Raw genomic sequence first — 21507 nt, 5'->3', positions numbered from 1 at the left:
GTGGGGGGGCCAAGGGGCTGCGACCCTGCTGCAAACCACTGGGTATCTCCATCAAATCCTATTCACTGAAGGTGCTTGGGGGGGGGGCTCATTTTTTGGGAGCCACTTTCAGGGTCCTGAGCTGCCAGTGCCAGCCCTGCTGGGGCAGACTGGGTTTGGGGGTGACCCTTTTGCCTCCCCCAGCAGTCCCACTTTTGACACCCCCCCCACACCACCTGGGGGGGGGGCTGACAGCAGTGTGATGGAGTGGGCTGGGATGCAGGAAAGCTCACAGAGATCGGGGTGCACAGGGAGAGGGGTAAGGGTGACCCCACCAACCTGCTCCCAAACCCTGGTACTGGGTGGGGGGAGGACACGCTCCGGGGCGGGGGGGGGTGAACGGTCCATGTCCCTCCCCACAGATGGATCACGTAGCCCAGTTCAGCAGGCTGCTGGTCGCCTCTTTGCTCTTCATCCTCAGCGGCACCAGAGCGGGCGACTTGTAGTCGTGTTCGGGTGCTGGCTCGAAGGGGTGGGTGCCCAGGGCCGGGGGGGGTAGGCTGTGCAGGGAGTAGAGGCTGTTGATGCCAGGGTGGGGGCCAGGAGAAGCGGGGATGCCCATGAAGCCGGCGATGTTGCTGTGAGTGTGGGGGTATGGAGACATGCAGGGGGATGGGATGCTCTCGGGGGGCAGGAGCCCCGCGGGGCTCCCGGGGCCGGAGCTTGGCCACAGGTTGTTCTGCAGCTGAAAAAAAGGACCAAAAAAAAAAAAAAAAAGCCCAAAGTGAAGCAAGGGGAGGGCAGCTGCGGGTGGGGACCACATCACCCCCACCTTGGATCCCCTTCACCCTCCACCTTGGACACCCCTCACCCACAGGGTGCAAAGTGAGGGATGCCTTTGCTTTATTTTAATTGCCCTGGAGCAGGGGGGTTGAATTCTGTTGAAATCTTCCTCCCCCATGCAGGGTGGTGGTGGTAGCATTTGGCGTTGGGGATGTGTGTGAAGCTGAGCTTTAAATTATTTTTATGTTTTTCAGTGTTGGAAGAAAAAAAAAAAGGCAGTTTTGCAGAAAAAGGGGGGCAGGAAGTACTGATGGATGTGGGACAGCTAAAGGGGTTTCTTCTGGGGGGACACACCCCCAAAACCTGCCCCAAAGGGCATATTCCCATGGGAGATGGAGTGGGACATTAAAGCAGCATCTTCCTGCATATGGCAAAATGTGATGCTGCATCTTTCCCCCTTTTCCATCCAGGGCCAGGTGCTTTTCCCAAGGGTGGATGGAATCACAGGGCCCATGGGCGAGAAGGGGCAAAAATAGGTCATGTGCGTCACCCTGCGGGGACCCTGGGTGCAATGGGATGGGACCCCTACCCTGGGGAGGGGAGGGGGGCAGGCAGGCAGCCACCGCAGCATCTCTCACCTCCTGGATTTTCCCATAACGTTCCCGTTTCCGCCACTTGGCCCGTCGGTTCTGGAACCAGACCTGGGGGATGGAGGAGAGGGCTGAGGCACAGGGACCCCTGCCTGCCTGGGGCGAGATGGGCAGCCGTCTGCCCAGGTCCATGCTCATCTTCCTGGCAGGAAAAGAGCCCTAATACCATGCCCCAGCATCTCGGGAAACTGGAGATGAACAGAGGAAGCCACCCTTCTGCGCAGCCCTGTTTGAGCTCACCAGCCTTTTTCTCTACCAAGAGCAGAAATATCTCTCAGCCCTCTTTGGAAAATAAGTAGTCCTGCTCCATGCACAGTCCTTTTCTCTCCCTTGTGTTTCTGGGCCTCGTTTAGCCCAGGTTTCGATGGAGAATGAGGCTCTCTGGGTCCTGCATGGTCATGATGACCCACCTGCATGTCCCCTCTGTGCTCCTGGATGGGGTTGAGGACTGGAGGTGGCTGGGGCGGTGACAGCTCCAGCAGCATCTCCTGGAGAGGAGGACGTGGTACCGGGATTCTCATCACAGGGCTCTCATGGTTACAGGTAATTTCATCTAAATTCACCCCAAATCAGGGCTTGGAAGCTGTGGTGGGTGCTGTCTGGCTGGGTGGTTGCAGGCTTGGGGTGCATGTCCCCTGCCTGTGCCTTGTCACCAGCTCCTGTCCCATGGGGAGGGCAGCACCTAGGAGTCGATGGCTTGAGGCACCCAGCACTCAATGGGTGCTCCCTGCTCGCTTCATTACCCACCCACTTTCACTTTTCTCCCCACCGGGTGCCCCCTCCAGCCACTTCTTCCCGCTGGGAGCCCCAAACCACATGGAGATGCCTCTGGAAAGAACTTGCTGGCCTGACGCAAGTGTGATGTCGGCGGAGCCAGGGTGGCGAGGGAGGGCCTCATCCTGCCCCACATCCCGGGATGTGCCACCCCCAGCCCCATCTGTGCTGAGCTCTTTGGGATCCCTTTCCTGGGATGGCAGCTCCATTGCTGCTAGTCCTGGGCTGGAGAGAGCTGAGATGGGGGTTGAGTTGGGGAGGGAGGTTGGGGATGATGGATGCATGGGGGGGCATCATGTTAGGGGATGCTGGGGGGGCAGGTTGGCAGTGACCTCCCAAATTTTGGCTCTTCCTGCCCCTTGGGTGCTGCAGAGGAGGGGACAAGGGGAGAACTGGAGAGAGCTCAGAAAGGCAACTGGCATCCACACCCTGTGGCAGTGGGTGAAGCCAGCGCCTGGGCTGGGATTTCCCCTCTGGGGCTTAGCATAATCCTCCTGGGAAAAACAGCTTCTAGCTCAGCATCACCCTGTGGAAAAGGGGAAAAACATCCTCTAACTCTGCCCGGCACCACCTGGGGTGGCCGTGCCCACCCCTATGGAAGCCTGGGAGCCAGGGACCCCTGCCCATACCTGCACCCTGGCTTCGGTCAGGTCCGTCCGTAGTGCCAGCTGCTCACGGGCATAGACATCAGGGTAATGCGTTTTCTGGAAAACCTTCTCCAACTCCTCCAGCTGGAACGTGCTGAAGGTCGTCCTGTTCCTCCGCTTCTTGCTCTTGCTCTTGCCGAGGGGCTCGGGGAGCTCGGGGACCCCATGTTCCCGTAGGCTGCCCAGGGGTGCTGCCAGCGGGCACCCCAGCTCCCCTGGGGCTTTCACGGGGGCCCGGCAGGCTGCGGGCATCGCCTGGTACCCGCCTTTGCATCCCTTCTCGCCGCCTGGCAGGGGGGGAGGCACAAGATGGGGTGGTATTAATGGTGCTGGTGAAGTTAAGAGCTCTCGGTACCCACAGCCCCAACCCTCTCCTCCCATCCCTGTGTGGTCCCGGTCGTGCCAGGGGGATGCAGGGGTACAGGAGCAAGGGGCTCAGCACAGGCACGCAGCAGCTCAAATCCATCACCAGGGAAGGCACAATCCCTTGGGGAGCTGGGGGCAGGCAACACTCCCCGAGGGTGTGTGTGGGGGAAGCCTGGCCGGAGCAGGGGAGGACCCACGGCTGGGGGTCCCACTTGGGGACCCTCTCAGATGCTGCTAGTCAGGGATGGGTGAGGAGAGGCAGAGAAGGCGAGCGCAGGATCGTCTTGCATACAGGGCTTTACGCAACTCTCCTCGTCCCTCTCTTTCCGTTCCCTTCCAGCACAGGCTGACGCCTTCACCCTGCTCAGCTGCGCCCAGGGCAGAGACATCAGATCCACCAGTAACCCCAGCCCCCCCCCGACACTGGGCTGTATCCAGACCCCCACGCCTGAGCTCGGTTCAAGGGGATCCTCTGCCTGTCCCCGGGGCCAGCATTTCCCTGTAGCTGTAAGTCTCAGGAAACCGTTTGGAAAGGAGTGAAAAATAAAACCACCCCTTTTTGCTCGAGAAGAGCTCCCCTTCCCCACCCTCCTGTGGGGCTGGGGGGCCAGAGCAAGAAGTTTGGGGGTTTCCCCGCTTCCCCTCGCTGCTGCGGCATCTCATGAAATTGGTTCAAGGAGATAAGTCACTGCCATGCATTTTCGGAGGTCACCCGGGAGGGTTGTCTGTCCCTACGCGGGGACACACGGAGCTCAGTGGCTCCAGCCAGTGCTGGGTGCTGCTGGGACCCCGAGGAACTGAATCAGTGAAGGGAGAACTGAAGGGGGACTTAGCAGATGCGGGGGTTGGCTTGAGGTCCCCCAGCAACTGAGGGGACGCAGGGGTGTCACCTGGGAAGGAGACAACCTGAAAACGCTGGGTTTTGCCCTGGTCTCACCCCCACCCCAAGCACCAGTTCCAGAGACTCGGGCTTGCTGCAGGTGGAGAGCACTGGTCCCTTTGGAGGGGCAGGATCAGGCCCAAGGCTGGGCCTTAGGCACAGTGCAGCAGTCGGGGCCGGCGAGGGGGGAAATCGCCTCCTTCGGGATGGATCTTCCTTCCCGGCCCGTTAACCATCACATCCCGGTGGAGTGGGGAAATGGGGTCCCCATCCCTACACACCCACTGGCGGCTCCGCGCCCCCCGAACCAGCCCCTACCACGGCTTTTTCCAGACTTTCGGTTTTGATTTTTGGTTGTTTCCTAATTAAGGCAATTTGGGGGCTACGGCGCACAGCAGAGAGCCAAAATCCAGCTGCTTTGAATTAATGGGAAAATGTTATCTGGGGGGAGGTTTGGGGGGGCGATTGCTCCCCGTCCCTCTCGGTACCGACCTGTCTACATGCCCGGCGGTGGGTAACGGCAAAGGGATGAGGCCAAATTGCCATTTCCTCCCCGCTTTGTCCTCTGAAGGGCTTGGCCACCAGGCCGGGGGGGTTTAATGATAAAAAACAAGTCCCACCAAGGAGTGGAGTGAAGGCAAAAAACCCAAGTGTGACCAAAAATAAGGAAAAATCACCGGAGAAAAAAAAATACTGCCACACAAAGCGGTCCGATAAATGCATTGGGTTTGGGGTTTTTTCCCCCTTTTCAAAGGCAACATGCCGCATTTCTGAGCAACCCCTGGGTTTCGGCATTGGAGACAAATAAATAAATGGCCAGAAAGAAGGAGAAGGCAGGAAGGGAGCAGGATACGGGCGTGTAGCTAAATAAACACGGCGTCGCAGGGGGACAAAGAGGATGGGAAAAACCGAAGATATAGATATTTTCTTTTCCCCCCTCCTTCCCTGACACCCCCTGAAAGATTTGGCGGCGCTGGGGAAGTCAGCAGCTGGGGAACAGCTGTACAATTCTTGGGTTAACCGGGAGGGGAAAAGGAGAACTCAAAGGGATCATTAGAGAAGGGATGGGGGCACGGAAAGGACTCCCGGGAACCGGGGGAGACACCCCAGCCGCCAGCGAAAGGCACCCCCGGGGACGGCAGCATCCCCCCCCCCCCCCCCACTGCACCGGGAGCAGGTAAGGACAGTGGAGGGGACCGGCCCGGTGTCCCCGGTACCCCCGGGGCTTTTTCTACCTGTTCCCCCCCCAACCCCGGCCGGGAGCGGGGCGGCTTTGCTGGGCCCCACCTGGTTCCCATTACACCCGCGGCGGTGCCTTTTTCCTCTTATATTAAAATGAAGGGGGGGTGGGGGGAGGAATAAAAGCCCCGTGGGACCGGGGAGCCCCGGAGGGACGGGATGAGCCCGATCAGTCCCGGGCGGAGCCCCCGACGGTCCCGGCCGGGAGGGAAAGTGCGAGGGAGCGGCGGCGGGGGTTGCTCGGCCGGTGGAAGCGACGGGGAGAGCTCCCGGGGAAGGGTCTCGTCCCGCCCGGGCCCGGAGAGGGGTGCGGAGCCCCGGGAGCCGGGGGAGCGGTGTGTCCCGGGAGCCCCGGAGCCGTGCCCCCGGTAGCACCGGGAGAGCTGGAGCTCCGGAGCCGTGCACCGGGGAAGCGGCAGAGCTGGAGCCCCGGAGCCGTGCACCGGGGAGCCCCGTGCTCCGCAAGCCCCGCGGCCCGGTCTCTGTCCGGGCCCGGAGCCCCGGAGCCGTCCGTGCGGCGGGAGCGCCGGTTGTTGCCGCCGGTGAGGCCCGGGGACGGGAGGCGGCGGCCGGCCGCGCCTTTCCAGCCTCCTCCGAGGGACGGGGCCGTTCTCCGTCCCCGGTTAACGGGCTCTAGCCCCGTCGGGACCCGCCGCTCCTCCGGCCCGGGGTTGCGGCGGGCCCGGGCCGGTCCCCGCCGTCGCGGCAGCGGGGCCGGGTCTCTCCCACCGCCGCTTCTCCCTCTTCCCCCCCCAACCCCCGCCGTCCCCACCGTTTCTGGAGGGAGGGAAGGAGACCGGAGACCTCGGTCTCTGTCGCGACACAGTCCCGACTGCCCGACACACGGGAGCACCGGCCCGGCCCTCGCCGGCTCCCGTCGGGGGGATGCCCTGGCGGTCTCCGCTCCGACGGGGCTATATCGCGACAGCGGCCGCCTCGATGAAGCCCGGTGGGGTGGGGGAGCGTGTCGGCGATAGGACGCTCTGCGGGGGGGATCAGGGCTGGGGGGGTCCCGGCAGACACCGAGGGCAGCGGCAGGATCAGACCCCCGGGGGGGGGAGCAGAGAGGAGGAGGAGGAAAGAGAAGCAGAAGAAGCCGGGGAGGGGGGGGTTGGCGGCCCCGGCTCCCCCCATCCACCCGCCGCTCCCCTCGGTACCTGCAGCCCCGGCCGGGTAGAAGGGCTTCCCATTGACGGCCACGGCGAGGGGGCCCGGGCCGGAGACCCCCAGGTACCGGGGGTCCGCCTTGTCCGGCGGACAGCGGGCCGGGCGGGGGCTGAGCGGCGGCGGTTGTTGCCGGGGGGGTCCCGGTGGACCGAAAGTGAAGGTGGTGGGAGCCCGGGGAAGCCCCGGGGGGGGGGGCAGCCCGGCGAAAGGCCGGGCAGCCCGGTGCCTCCATGGCGCAGGTTGGAGGGAGCGGGGGCGGCCGGCGGGGAGCGGATTTTGTGCGGGGGGCCGGGGAGGAGGGGGATGGTGGGGATGGGAAGGGAGGGATCGCCAAGCACCCCCCCCCAAAACACACCCACCCCCACCCCAGCCCACTTCCCCCACTCCACAGCCAGTCACGTGCGTCCTCCCATCCACTTCGTTAACCCTCTAATCCCAGTTCCCCCCCCCACCCCACCCCAGCCCCGAGGTCCCCTTCCCGAGCGGGTCGGACCAGAGCAGCGGTCCCTCGCCATCCTCAAGGCTGGGGCCGTGGGGGGAGTCCTGCTCCTCCCCTCCCAGCGCTCCCAGTGTCTCCCAGCTACAGGAAATGCCCAGGGCCCTTCCTTGATTTAAAGCTTCATCCCCAACTGCTACGAGCAGCTGAAAATCCCAGGCAGGGGGAGAAACTTCCATTTTTCAGACACCCTCTGGATTTCTTTTCCCCTTCCCAAGCTGTACTGAACCCATATGCAGCCTTTCCCCACCCAAGGCCGGGGCTGAGGCCTGGGCAGCTCGGTTCAGGAATGATGGTGACCCTGGGACACAGGATCCAGGGATAATGGTGACCCTGGGACACAAGATCCAGGATCCCACAGGGCCGTGTGTGCCCTTGGAGCAGGCGCTGGGCTCTGCTGGCGTGGGTAGTGTTTGCTCCCAGCACCGAGGAGGTCCTGCCCTGCTCCCCGCGTGTCCCTGCCGCTGGTCCCACACCCCAGGACATGGGTCCCCCCATCCCCAGCAGCCTGGCTTTGGCTTTTGCAGCGGGTGCCGGTGTTGGGGCAGAGCGGATCGGAGCTTGCCTGGATTTTTTTTTTTCGATCCTCTCGCCTCCTTTTTTGCTCCTCTGCATCCATCCACTTTGGAGCCGCTTCGGCTGCTCCCCGGGGCTGGGAGTTTGGCTTGGTGAAGGGGGGGCTTATACAGCTTTGGGGGTGTTTGTGTGCAAAACGATGGGGCCGGTTTGGCAATTCAAAGGCTCGGTGTCAGAGAGAGAGGGGATTAAATAACGGGCACGGGGAGACGACCAGATATCTGGGCTGAAGGGTGATGTTTTATGCCTCCATTTGCTGTTTTCCCCTACGCACAACACAGACCGCGGCTTTTAACTCATCCTAGGGCATCGCTCCTTGCTCTAGGTCTAGGGAAAAAATAACCTGCAGGTATCGGGGCTGCAGGGCAGGGGATGAACTGCATGGGAGCAGCAAAAAGAGGCGGAGAAGGACCAGGCGGATCGCAGCCGTGTGATGTTAAATAGCGGAACAACAGGATAACGCTGACCATTAAATAACATTATGCAGCATGCTATCGCTTTTATTGGCGGTGCTGGGGCAGTACTTTGTTATCCCAGGCACGGTGCAAATCTGGAATCACAAGACAACCACGTTTCAAAGAGCTTATGATAAAAATATAATGTAACCCCTATGTCTTGGCAGCAGTTGCAGGATTGATATGACATTGTCGGGTCGTTGCAAAAACCCCTGTTATCGCAGGAGCGCCGGGTTTGTGGCATGTGGTATAAATCACGGCTGGATTTTCCAGTCCCTGGTCAGGGAAACTACATTTGCAAGAAAAATAGTAGCTGGGTTGCGATCCTGAGCTCAGACTTATCCTGGCAGGGAGTCCTGTGAGGAGCTGGCTCTGTGAACGGGGGTCTGAGCGTGCGGTGCCCCCTCCTCGCCCACCCTTTAAAATGCCCATGACGGCTCCCTCTGAATCCCGCATCCCGCAGCGTTCTCCGACGCTTTTCCTTCGCAGCAGCTGGAGCTGTCGAGATTTTTCCCTGTTTGACTGTCCACAGCTCACTGTGTGTTGTAAATTATTGCTAAATAGGGACTATAAGTCCTCTGGCATGCAAGAAGTCATTAAATATTATTAAACATAGCATAACTCCTGTAAAAGCTTATTAGTTTCATCGTACCTCTCCCAGTTTTACTGCTGGCATTTAAAGGATTTTAATAGCAGAGGGATGAGTCTACCCATGTGTGCCCGTGGTGTAGAGGGGGACGGACAGGCTGGTTTGGGTTGTGCTGGTTTTCCAGGCTGGAGCCATCACTGGGACCCTCCTGGGCAGGTGGAAGAGGTCTTGGGAAGGTGGGAGTTGGGGTATTTGGGAGCTGAAGGCAGTGTGAGCAGAGGTTTGTGAGCTCTTTTGGATATTTGTGGTGTTGGTGTTGGTTCGTGGAGCTGCTGAGGGGTTTGGTCCCTCCAGGGAGCAGGGCTGAGGACCAGGACTCCTGGGGTCTCCTTCTCAACCTGCCACCAACCCTCTGCCCTGGCTTTTCTTGTGTGTAGAGCCACACCAGGGTGCCTCATCCTCCTGGCTTGGTGGATGGATGTGTTGGGTGCTTTGAGATCAGGGGCAAAGGCTGCTGGGGGAGAGCAAGGTGGGTGCCTCTTCTTAGGGCTCTCCTTGGGGGACCAGGGCTCTGCCCCTTGCACCATGGATGGGTGCCGCTGTGGGACCGACCGGGAGAGGGAGGTCACCACGGGCTCCTGGGGCTCGCTGAGGGTCATTTGTCACAAACCAGATTATCTATGGGCAAAGGATGATCCCAACAAGCTCCTCAGCTGAAAGGCTTCCAGCAGAAACTTTTCACAATGTCACAGCATCCGGCTCTGGCATCTCTGCAAGGGGAAGTGCTGCTGGGTTGGCTCTTGGATTGAAATGACCCTTTGTGGCCCCATTTTAATTGCATCTGCCACCAAACGAGCCACGGCAAGAAAGCCACCAAGTGCAGTGGGAGGACTCCAGCGGGATGCTCTGTGGGCAAACGTTTTCTGTCTTCAGTTTCTCTCTTGCTTGCTGGGAGGAGGATGTTTTTTCCCCCCTCTTTGCATCCCATTGGCTTTCCCGACTGTCTCCAACCATCCCAGAGAGCTGCCTCGCCTCCCCTGGGATCACGAGATGTCACTGAAGAGCTCGGCAGGAGGCTGGGAGGGTTTGCATAGCTCTGTGGTTTGTATGAACGCCCCTGCACAGCCGAGACTTTGCAATGTTACCCAGAACCTTGGAAATGCTGGCGAGGCACGGAGCAATGCCTAACGCACAGGACTGGGAATGGGCTTCTCTTCTCCAAGGACATGCTTTTCCTTCCCAGCCTGAGGGTCGAGCAATGGGCAGCAGAGGTGAGGACCAGCAGTCGTGGTCCAGCCCATAGGCGTTTTCTCAAGAGGGTTGATTCTTACTGTTTTTTCCTCTGCGATCTACAGTTTGGGAAGAAAGCCCGTTCCTGGGAGCCTGCTGAGAAAAAGCTATGGCTTCCTCTGGAAAGCAGGGAGGCAGCTCAGCTCAACGTGGCTCTGGCACGTGAGCTTCAAGGTCAAGGCAGAAGGGACAGAATCTGGGGACAACTGTCCTCCTGATGACACTATTAGACACCAAAGCTCTCCCCAGCCTGTAGCGTCCCCAGCTGTGTTGGGTGACTGCTGAGCAAGCTTGGACCAGGGCTTGGAGGTTGTTCTCCAGCTCTGCTGCTCCTCTCCATGCCCAGGCCAGGACCTCAGCCTAGAGAAAAACACCACGTGTCCACAAAAGGAGCTGGGACGATACAACGAAGGCCATTCCCTCTGTCCTTTGCAAGGACGTGCATTTGGGGGAAACCCAGGAGGTTCTTCCCTCGCCCGAGGAAGATGTGGGACTCAGTCAGCCACGCTGGCTGCTCTTCTGCTTGTGTCCCCAGCCTGGGCTTCTCCAGACTCTGCACCCCACGGCGAGGTCCTTCTCCTAATCCCCAGGGGAGATTCATCCCTGGTGGGTTTACACCCCTTGCTGGGTGCCAACATGGTCTTTTAGTTTGTCTTGGGCATCTCTCTGTCACGCAGGGATGATAATCTCAGCCCTGAGCAGCAAAGGGAATCTGTGCCCTTGCTTACTTTTTTTTTTTTCTAAATCTACAGAGCTATCACGGATTTAATCCTCAGCCCTTGTCCCTCTGCACATCCCTCTCTGCCTCCCACATATCCCAGAAAATCCTCCAATTCCTAATGTCCGACTCACCGTAGAGCTTCATCCCAAGTTACGGTTCGATCTTGCTCAGGAATGTGCACGTTGATGGCAGGAAAAATGACTTTATTAATTTACCTGGGGAAATCTCCCTTGCTGATCGCAACCCTGTTTTGCGTTAGCAAGTGGGAGACGGAGCCCCTCGGTCTGACCCTGCCGGAAACCCATCGGGTCCACTCAGCCGGGGCCAGATTTGTTATTTAACGAGGCTGACGACGTAGAAAACGGTCCCGTTTCCAGGTTTCACAAAAGCAAAGCATAAAAGCAGATATCCACCCCTGTGTAATAACGATGCACAAAGGCAGGCGACAGCCTCCGTGTCACACACATGCTTTACATGCAAGCATATATATTTATATACATGTATGCATATTTATATATACATGCATATTTATATACACATGCACATTTATATACACATGCATATTTACAGCCATCCAGATACATGCACTAATAATTTAATCCCATGCAAATGTGTATTATAATTTTGCACGCAAACAGTGTATTTCTGTATCAGTTCATGTTACCAGCACACGGACACTAAAATCATATAAATTTGTGTCTAGATTGCAGAGAGGTACAGATGAGCACGCAGAAGTTGCACTCACATAATTGCATAAATACCTAAATTTGTACAAATATATTATGATTGTATCGTCTATACGTACAGCCCTGTGTAGCTGGATTAGAGTCCTGTGGATGTAGCAAGGAGGGATATACATATGCTGCAATAACACGCGCACACCCTCAGCACTGGCAACGGGGGATTTTTTTTCCAGAAAATAGCAAATTTGTTGAAATCACAATTTTTTGGTAATTTTGGGGGGTTATTTTTTTGGCAATTTTTTTTGGTTTTTGACATGTCTAAGTTACCATTTTCGTCCTGGTGCTGCTTTCCAGCGCTTGCTTCAGAGCAGCATTCGGCATCGAAGCGTGCCATAAATTAATGATAGCAATAACAATCGAGGAAACAAAACCCGTGAAAACAAACTACGGGCTGCGGACGGGATTAAACCTGGCGGGAAAGCCAAGCCCCACTGCTTTTGTTTTCGTTTACATTTCATGCAGATAGATTACGGGGAAAGAAAAAAACCCCACAAAAATAATCAACATTATTTTGGCTTGATTCAAACCAACGTAAAAACTAGCAGTTTTTTTGCAGCTGCTAAATAAAAATACAAGTGTTTATAAAGTGCTTTGGAGATGTAGTGGCCTTTAGAGGAGCTGCAGGAATAAATCAGTTTAATTCCCTCGGGCTGCTTTAAACAAGGATCCGGCCCCGTCCTTGCAGTCAGGGCCACGGGGTGGATTTCCACCACCGGTTAATTTGGTCTCTATAAACTCAATTTTACGCTGGGAGGCAGAGGGATGGATCCCTTCTCCCATCGCCATCCCGATGCCGTGCCGTTACGCCGGGCGGCTGTCTGCTTTAATACGGAAAGATTTGTACTTTGTCCATGTGGGGGATTTTCAGGCTGCTTTGGAAAGTGCTTCAGAATGCCAAGTTCAGGCTTGTTTTTCCTTCCAGCTGCTCCAAATATATATATTCTAAAAAAAAAAAGGGGCTGAAATGAAGCCTGAAAGCGGCAGCGAGCTGGCAGCGGCTGGGATTCGGGGAAGATGCTGGGCTGGATATGTGCTTATGGCATTAATCCCAGTAAAAGACGTGTAACTGGGAGCCGAAAGGGTCTTTTGACTCCTAAAAAATCTGATAGTGAGTACAAAATCAGGAATACATCTAGGGATTAAAGGGAATTTATTCCACATTTGCTCCACTGGGAAGTGGTAGGATTCGAGTCGATTTGAGTTTCTCATTTTAGAGTGACGCCGTTACGTGGCATAAATCTGAAATAACGGCACTAAATAAGTGGGGTCACTTTGGATTTAACATATACGTAACCGGGAGCAGGATCCGGCCCCTGAATTACTGCAGCAGCCAGCTAAATGGGTGTAAATCAGAGTAACTCGGTGCTGGGTGTTGTTGCAGATTTATGCTGGCGTGGGATGTACAAATGCCTGGCCAGCTCCGCGGCCGGGGGGGAATTAATTCTCCTGGGGGGGTTTATTCCCTGTTGGTGCAGGGCTGGGCTGAGCCTTTCGCAGTGCGCTCAGTTATTCTGGGTTTGCATGGGGTGATTCTGGGCAGAGTTTGGTCTTTAGCTGGAAAAAGGCTGAAAAATGCAGGAAATGGGGGGAAAAAAGCAAAAGGGAGGTGATGTGGGGCATGTTTTTGAGGTGCTGGTGGTGGGGGGTGGTGTTATCCCAGCTCCTGTCTGTGCAGCGAGAAAGGGCTGAACCGACTCTCTGATCCCGGGAGGGATCGGGAATAAATCCAAGCCTTCCAGAAATCAGCTTTGTAAGAGCAAATGCATTTGGCTCAAGCTTCCCCTGCTTGTTTGGCATCCGTGGAGTGGGTCCCAACACCGTGCCAAGGGGGGCTCAGCCCCCCCCAATTCACACCCGGCTGTCACGGGGGAACAGGACTCGCACCGTGTCCGGGGATGCCCCAGGATGCCTTCCCCACCTTGGGGGCTCACTTGATCCCCCCCCCCCAGCCGGGGCTCAGCCATCCCGGCAGCCGGCTGCGGGTCCCGTGCCGTGCCGGTGGTGCCGAATTACCCCGGCGAGGGCCCTGCTCCCCGTCCGGTTGCCACCGAGGAAAACCCCAAAGCCTGCCTTGGGATTTGCAAGCGGTACGAAGAGCTGGACAAAGCTCTTCCCCTCCCCGGGGGATTGATGGATTTATTCATCTCATCCCCTAATGAGCCACTTCCAGAGCCCAGTAAATTATACGCACCGGGACGGACGAAATCTTGCTCCATAAATCAGATCTGAGGCTGACAAGTGCTGCCTGCATCATTATCCCGGCGAGTTTCGGAGATCCCAGGTATCGCCGCCTCCTTTGCAAATCCCAATAAATCTGGGAGTAATCATTCCCGACAGAGAGCCAGAAAAAGCACCGGAAAACATTTTCTTCCCTTAAAATGTAAGTGGAAAATTTATTGCAGGGAAAGGAAAAGTTTTCTCTGGAGAGTCCATAACAAACAGCGATGCAAGTAACTCCCTGGGGCCGAGCCGGTGGGATGGCATCGCCTTGTGATTACTGGGATAAATTCGTAGCAGCCCCTAAAAATTAGGGGAAATTCTGGAAGGGGGTGAAAGAAGGGGAAAAAATAAAGCCAAGTGTCTCCAACTGTGTCCCGAAAGGACAGTGGAGCCAACGTGCCGGAGTCCGTTGCCTTCTGGTTTGTGTTTAGCCTTTGGAAAAGAAAAAAAAAATCCCTCCATGCAAACCTCCTCTTTCCTTAAGGGGAAGATTTATTTTATTAACTGGCCGACACCTGAAAGTAATCGGCTTTTTTTTTTTTTGGTGGCTGGTGGCAGGGGGGGAAGGAGCCGTCCCCGGGGGCTCTGCGGGGAGGAGAGCTGTATTTTCTCATCGCTGTCGCTCCTGTACCGCGTCCGTCCGAGCGGCTCTCACCCGGCGACGTACTTGTGAGCCCCGCCGCTGGGTGAGACCCGCTCGGACGGACGCGGTACGGGAGCATACACGCGATGCTCCAGCTCATTGACCTTTCAGGCTGTGGTTTGGTGGTGGGTGCTGGATGTGTCCTTATCCTCATGGTCCCATTAAGGAGACAATACCAGGGAACAAAGCGCTTCTCTTCCAGATGGGGAAACCGAGGCACGGGGCACCGACATTGGTGTTAAGGGTTGCAAACATCCCACCAGCTCTTCTTTGGGTGGTTTTGCTGATGGGTTGGTGATGCTTGGCTGTGTTTACAACTGGAGGAAGGCAGGAGAGGTGAGGTTGACCTCAAAGAGCCACCTTCATGTATCTTGGGGGGTATTTTTCCCCTCCTCACCATGTGTTTTCCACTCCTCTCAGCCAAGGGCTTTGCAGAGAGTTTTGCTTTCCCCAAAGGCACATCAGCAGGAGCTCTTGTATTTCCATAACAGGATTGTGCATGTCAAGACTTCAAGAGATCGGGCTGGTGGTGATCTCTGTACCTGTCAGGATGAATGAAAGGTGACAACACCGAGAGCGCCGGGGGAGTCGTGCGAAAACCAGATGGGCTGTCAAGGCTTCTTGCTTCCCACCGATTTGTTTTGCCTGCTCCGGCTCCCAGCCTGGCTGGGTCGGCTGATTTAAGTTGTGTGAGGACCAGCTCGTGCAGGGAACGGGAAGGAGCAGGCAGGCAGGCAGGAGCAGGGAAAGGGGAGATCTAAGTGCCCAACAGCTTGGAGCACTGGTTGGATGGGCACTGTGGTGCTATGGCCTGGGATGGGTGGATGGATGGAGGGAGGGAGGGATGGATGCAAAGAGGGGGGATGAAGGCTGAGAACAAGGCAGGGCTGCGTAAGAGCTGAGCCCAGAAGCATTTAAGCTTTGCTATCATTGGAGGATGCTTCTAGCACCTAGTTATTTGGGGTGTAGGCAAAGGTGGTCGGATGGGACACCATCATGTTGCTTGGCTGTGGAGAAACTTGTCCATCAGGGCCAGGACTCTGTTTAGGCTCAGGAGACTTTGGTCTTGTAAAGCAAACACTGCTTCTGGCTTGCTCTGGTGGTTTTGTGCCTGGCCACCACCATGTTTCTGCAGAGCCCTGGAGGGGTCCCAGCACCCAAACCCAATGTGGGTCCTCATCCATGTCAGTGGTGCAAGCCAAAGCAAACCCAGCAGTGCTGGGAGGGACATGGAGCAGGTCCAGGGAGCTGAGTGTCCACCAGTGGGGCCAATCCCATGGTTGCAGTGGCCAAATCCACTTTGGGCAATGGTATCCCCCAAACCATCATGTCCCACTGCCTTTAGTTCTCCAGCAGATGGGACCATGGGGTCTGCCAGGGTGATGGGAAGGGTAGCCTTCCCCTCCATGGCTTTGCTGCAGGTCTGGAGATAGGGCATAATTCCTGTCTCCTGGGTTTCTTCCCACCTTCTGCCTTCGGCGTCTCATCTCCGGATCGCCGGTGCCCCAGTGCTCTGTCCCCGGCGTGACCTCCCCTACCCGACCCAGATGGTGAAAGGTTTCCTTCTTGCTCGGCCAACGCTGATAAGGAGAACCAGAAACAGCTTTGACCTTTCAACTGCAAATCTCCCTGTGAGGAGCCGCAAGCTGTTCCATATCTCAAAGGTCCCTTGATAGGAAACAAAAACCATGCCATTGAACTTTTAAGCAATTTCAACCCCAAAACCTCTTAGGCACCCAAAAAAAGCTCAGCTGAAGAGCACCGGGTGGTTTTAATTCCGCTGAGGAACCGGGCAGCATGTGCAACTCGTGTAAGAGGTGTCTTGGGTTGATCAGTGTCTGGAGCATTGGTCATCTGCTCTCTCCTTCCCTTTTGGCTGCTGCACTCACCAGTGGAGATCCACTGATGGGGTGCAAAGGCTTGGGGGAAACTTGGCACCTCCTTTCCTCTTCTCTGGGAGTGAGAAACCCTGATTACGCTGAGACCTTCACCCCTGCCAGCCCCAGGAGGATCGGGGACACATGGACAGCCATCATGGATGAGAAGTGATGGTGCAAGTTTGCATGAGACAGGCTCATTGGGAAAGGATGATTTAACCTCTGGGATTTTGGCAGATACATGACGCGCCTATAGAGGCAAATCTCCATCCTTGCTTTCTTTCCCATCCCAAAGTGACGCAGTCCAGCTCGGTGACGTGCCCTGCTCTCTGCTTACACCCTCTGGGCCGCTGCTATTATAGGAAGGTGATGGCTGGAGGTGTTAGAGCTCATTAATTGCTTTGAGCAAGTTAATTGGTATAAACACAACAGCGGGAGATGCGGCGGCTCTGCAAAGGGGAGCGTGCTTAGCTCTAAGGGGGTATCGGGCAGAGGTCCTGCATCTTGATGGATGCTCGGACCCCAGTAACTGGGTTAAGGCTCTTGGGACCACATTCCCCTTGCTGCAGCATGGACGTGGGCTGCATCTCACTGCGTGTGAGCCCACGGGGTGGAGGAGAGCAGCGTGCTGGGATACTTTCCCCAAATACATCACCACTTGGTTTCCACGACTTTTTTTTCCCCTGCATTGGGCATTTATCAAGACCAACTCTACTGCATGAAACACGAGGCTGTCCCAGGTGATGGAGAGCCTGAGCATCCCGCAGAATCAGGCCCTAAACACCAGCAGGCTCCCTATATTTCCTCTGATACTAATGCTACGTTTTCCCTGCTGTTGCTTAACCCCATTAACGGGATCTGAGCCGGTTCAAAGCCTTCGGAGCAGCAGGGGGGGAAGCTCAGAGCAATAAGTGGAGGCGACCTCTGCCAAATTGGAGTAAAAGATGTCTTCCTCCTGCTCCCCAAACAGCCCACAGCATTTTCACATTAAATCTCTGTGCCCAGAGTAGTTGGAGAGGAAGAAACAGTCAGGATCAGCCCTTTCTGTATGGAGCCAAGGGTAAAAGGGGCTGTTGCCTCCTGGAGCAGGGGGTAAGGGCTCAGCAGCTGCCCCGTGGTCCAGCGCCCGGGAGAGGATGTTCTCGGAGGGATGACCCAGAGAACCGATATCCCAGGATGTGAAGCCTATGGGAAAGTCATCAAATCCAGGTAATTTGGGGGAAAGTGAGTGTTTTAGAGGGTTGTGTCAGGGGAAAATTTATGATGGGGTCTGGGCACCACATTCCTCATTTGAAATTGTAGAATGGGCCATGCTGGGGGAGAAGTGTTGATTTGTGATTCTTTTTTTTGCTGCTGCTTCTTCTGAGCATCTTTGACGGGGGTTCCCCAGCCCAGCTCAGCTGTGCAGAGCCCTGAAAGCTGGAGCAAGGAGCTGGAGAGGGGACCCATGTGGTGGAGGGAGCCGGCGGTGGAGCCCTTTGCGCTGGGCACTTGGGAAGGACATGGGTCTCTGGGTGCTGGGGTCTCGGGGGACCCTGCAGTGTGGGGGGGAACTCTATATGAGGTGGTTTCATTGGGGCAGATGTTCTCAGAGCACAGAGATGCTCACGCAGGCTAAATTTTAGCAGCTTGTGTGACCATTGTATTTGGGTCTGAAGCTGGTAATTTGGGTAATACAGATCCCAGCATGTCCACTCTCAGGTGGATGGAGTTACCCCGTGAGCAGGATCTGACCTGCACCAGCAACTCCCCTTTGCTCCCCTCCTTTCTTCCTAAGAGTGTCTCTGTCCCTCCATCCTTCCCTGCTCTTGGGGTTTTCTCCCGGCCCCATTTTTGGGAGGACATTGCTTGGGTGAGATGAAACTGGGCCCCCACCCTTCTCCCGGGGACACGAGTCACCAGTGGGACGATGCTGCCTCGTCCCCAGGATGGGGTTTAATGGGTCCCACCTGGCTCCCAGGTGCAGCGTGCCCTGTGGCAGCCCCCGCTGCTCTTCCCTTCAGCTTGTCTGTGAGAAGTAAATTCAATAATTTCACCGAGGGCATGAGCTCAGTGGAGTCGGCCGAGGCTTTCCTCAGCATTAACCCCGCTTCCTTTGCTGCACGGAGGAGTCACGGTTGTTAGCCGAGGCCGGCGGCAGCGGAGAGGAGGCAGAATACCCCTCTCTGTGCCCCTGCTCCCCAAGGAGCCAAGAAGGGATTGCCCCATCCTCTCACCCCAACCCAAACAGCGCCTGGGGACTTGCTGATCTGGACAGAGGATAAAATTACATGGGGAAGGTTAATTGGCAGCAGGGAACGATAAGGTTGCTTGCAGCATCTTTTTTTTGCTGTCTGTTTTGCTGCAGCTCTGTGTTTGCTCTCCATCCCTCCGGCACGGCAGCATCCTCTCTGCTTGTCGGACCAGCCCGGGCAAGAGCAGAAAACCGAGAGCGGATGCTCAGGGAGGGATTTTACAGCATCCCCTCACTCCTGCGCTGTGTAGCATCCCCCACGGATGCCATGGTCCCTGGCACGGGGGCGATATTGGTGAGCTGAACGTGGGAACGCTTTTCTGCGGAGGAAGGCACAGAGCCTCCTCTGTGTCCCTCCGACTTGCAGTAATTTCATTAACTTGTTTCATTCAAAGGAGGCCAGACCCCGGCAGCGTAGGACACGCTGACCCTATCGAGGCTGCGTTGTCTTGCAGGCTGAAATCCATCCTTTCATTGATTCCAGCAGGGAAACCTCCCAGCCCAGCCAATTCCCCTTGGCTGTGCACAGAGGATTAATTCCCCCCCACCACCATTTTTGCCCACTAACACAACCACTTCTGGGTGAGAGCACAGCAGCATTTACCAGCTGCTCAGGGCAGTGGTTTATCCTAGGAAGGAGTGAGGGGTTGTACCCAGCCCCAAAAGGGGACGAAAGGGCAGTAGAAATATCCTCCCTGGGTGGGAACGGGGCAGAAAGAGCATTTGCTATAGGAAGAAAAATGTATCTGCTCTGCAGGAGTCAGGTGCAGGAGCCGTGCATCACCATGAGATCCATCATCCCACCACCCCTTTGCTTCTTGCTGGGACACCTCCGCCTCGATGGGGCCTGACATGCTGTGACAACCCCCCTTCCCATGGGGACCCCCATCCCACGAGGTGGCTCAGTGGGACATGGAGCAGCTGGGTTTGGGATGATGCTTTTTTCCGAGGCACCCACTGCCGCGTCCAGCTTCTGCCGGTCCCGCAGGAATGCGCAAGGGCACCTGGAGGCAGAGCCCCTGTTTGTTGTTTTAATAAATACAGAGGAGATGGATCCAGCCTGGGAGAGCTCTCCTCCAAGGATCTGGATGGGCTGGGAGGGAGGGAGAGCAGGGAAGACCCCAGCAGAGGGGCTCAACCCCATCCTGAGCTGCTGTCAATCACTGGCATCAGCTGTCCCGAGTCAGGGTGATTGACAGCAGGTGGAGGGGCTGCTGTTCAATAGCTGCTGTCTCCTGTTTTCTTCTTGGTTTAGGGTAGAGGTTGAAGGGTGACAGGACATGGGGTCGAGCTCTTGGGGTTTCTTTTCTTGGAGGCTCCCTGTAAACATCTTTCCTTCCTTCTCCTGCAGCCTGGAGAAGAGGAGGATGAGGATGAGGAGGGCTCCCTGCCATATTGGCTGCAGAGCCAAGTGCAGGCTCATATTCTCCCCACTACTCTATTTCACGTACCCATCCCAGGACCTGCATGGTGATGCAAGAAGGCAGGAGGTGAGTTTGTTCCCCAGACAAGCAATCCCCAGGGTAAATCCCAAATTACCCCCTGGGGTACACCCCAATGTGTTTTACCCAGCCCATGGGGTTGGTGCTCCCAAAGAGACCTGGGCTCTGTGCCTGTCCCAGCAGCAGCCGGGATAATGGGTGCCTTTGGTCTCAAGACATCGGCCTCCAAACCCCGTCCTGGCTCCCAGGGCCTCCCATCAGCCCCAATTTCCTGCAGACCCCAGTGATATGAGGCTGATCCTCAGCCATGGAAATCCGATGCCCCGGTGTCAGGGAACGCAGGTCCTGGGGGACTGTGGAAACGCAGCTGAGAATGAGCAGATCATGCTGCTTTCCCTCCTTCTCGCTGCCAAAGAAATAAATCCCTTTGGAGGATGGATGTGGTCTTAGTGCCGCTCTCAGGCATTGCGGCTGGACTGCATCAACCTGATTTCTGCCGACAGTGTTGGTTTCTGTGTGGTCAAAAGCTGCCAGGCACACCTGTGCCCACTGAAGCATCCAATAAATAACTGATTATTCATCGTGATTTAATGTCATCCCTTTTTTTAGGCTTTGCTGTGGTTGCTGAAGTTGCAGGGCCTCATGGATCCCACCTGCTCTCTGGTAAGATTTGAGTCAGGGATTGCAAAGCAAGGCTCTGTCTGTTTTTCCCATCTCTGTTCACCTCCCCTCACTTGGGGTCTGGCCTGGCCATGCCCAAAAGAAGGGAGAAACCCTAAAATGTCTCTCCTAAGCTGGTCTGGGAGCCCATATAGAGCAGGTGGTGGGTCCTGTGGATTTTGCTAGATGAAGGTGCTAGTGGGGTACTGGTTTTGCTGTGCTTCGAGGGGACATCTCATACCACACCAGCCCTGCATCTTGATGGTCTCTGCACAGTACAGACCAGAGGAGCTGAGTGTTTCTGGCTTATTTATTCCCATCCTTTATCAGCTCTGTGCCAGGGGTTGATATGTCCATTCCCTGACCTCACCCCATCCCTGCACTCCAGTGCTGCGGTGTCTCCTGCCTGTGCTGTGATTATCCCTCTGCTCTGCTGGGTCTGGGGGCTCTGTCCTCCCAGCTAGTCTTGAATTTGGGGTGAATTTCTCCTTTTTCAGGTATTCCCGTGCATTTTGACCAGGTGTTTCAGCCTGCAGCTGCATATCTCAGACCTGACCACACTGGAGAGAGACCATCTCCAGGTTTTGCTGTGCCTGTCCCAAGCAGGAATGGATTCAGCTCTGGGACTGCCCCATCCCGGCTGCTGGTCCTGGAGGGCAGAGGGAAGGTGTGATGCTGAGGCAGGAAAACCAGACATCTCCAAAAGAGTCCACTCTGCTGTAGATGGAGTGCCCTGCTTGAAGGACTGTAAAACCAGAGCCGATGCATGCCCAGAAATTACACTGATTTAATGGAGCTGGTTTCTAGATTGGTTTGTAACCACATGCCAACTGCTGCAGCAATTGAACTAACTGATTTTCTTGAGGGATTCCTCATTTGGGAGCACTGGCATCAGCCACTCTGGCAGGGCAGTTTAATTCCTCAAGGCTAGTTGCTCCCATGGGATTGTGCCTGGGTTAAAGAATCTGTTTTTACCCCAGAGAGATGGTAGCCCAGGATAGGGATGGCAGCTCCAGGGTTTTGTCTTGCCTCCCCTGTTTATAGCTTGTATAACACAGGGTCCCTGCATTTGCCCTG

General features: G+C 56.3%; 1 protein-coding gene across 1 annotated transcript; it reads right to left on the bottom strand.

The window, feature by feature from the left end:
- Positions 1-349: 349 nt before the first annotated feature.
- Positions 350-6717, bottom strand: ALX3 (ALX homeobox 3). The gene is given in 5 exon segments (XM_030000786.2): positions 350-724; positions 1401-1463; positions 2816-3120; positions 6476-6662; positions 6664-6717. Coding segments are annotated over 5 exon segments (927 nt in total). The 3' UTR covers positions 350-406.
- Between the last annotated feature and the right edge of the window lie 14790 nt (positions 6718-21507).

Source organism: Aquila chrysaetos, chromosome 24, assembly GCF_900496995.4.
Source record: "Aquila chrysaetos chrysaetos chromosome 24, bAquChr1.4, whole genome shotgun sequence".
In the NCBI taxonomy this organism is placed as follows: Eukaryota; Metazoa; Chordata; class Aves; order Accipitriformes; family Accipitridae; genus Aquila; species Aquila chrysaetos.
This window is presented reverse-complemented; position numbering and strand designations above follow the sequence as displayed.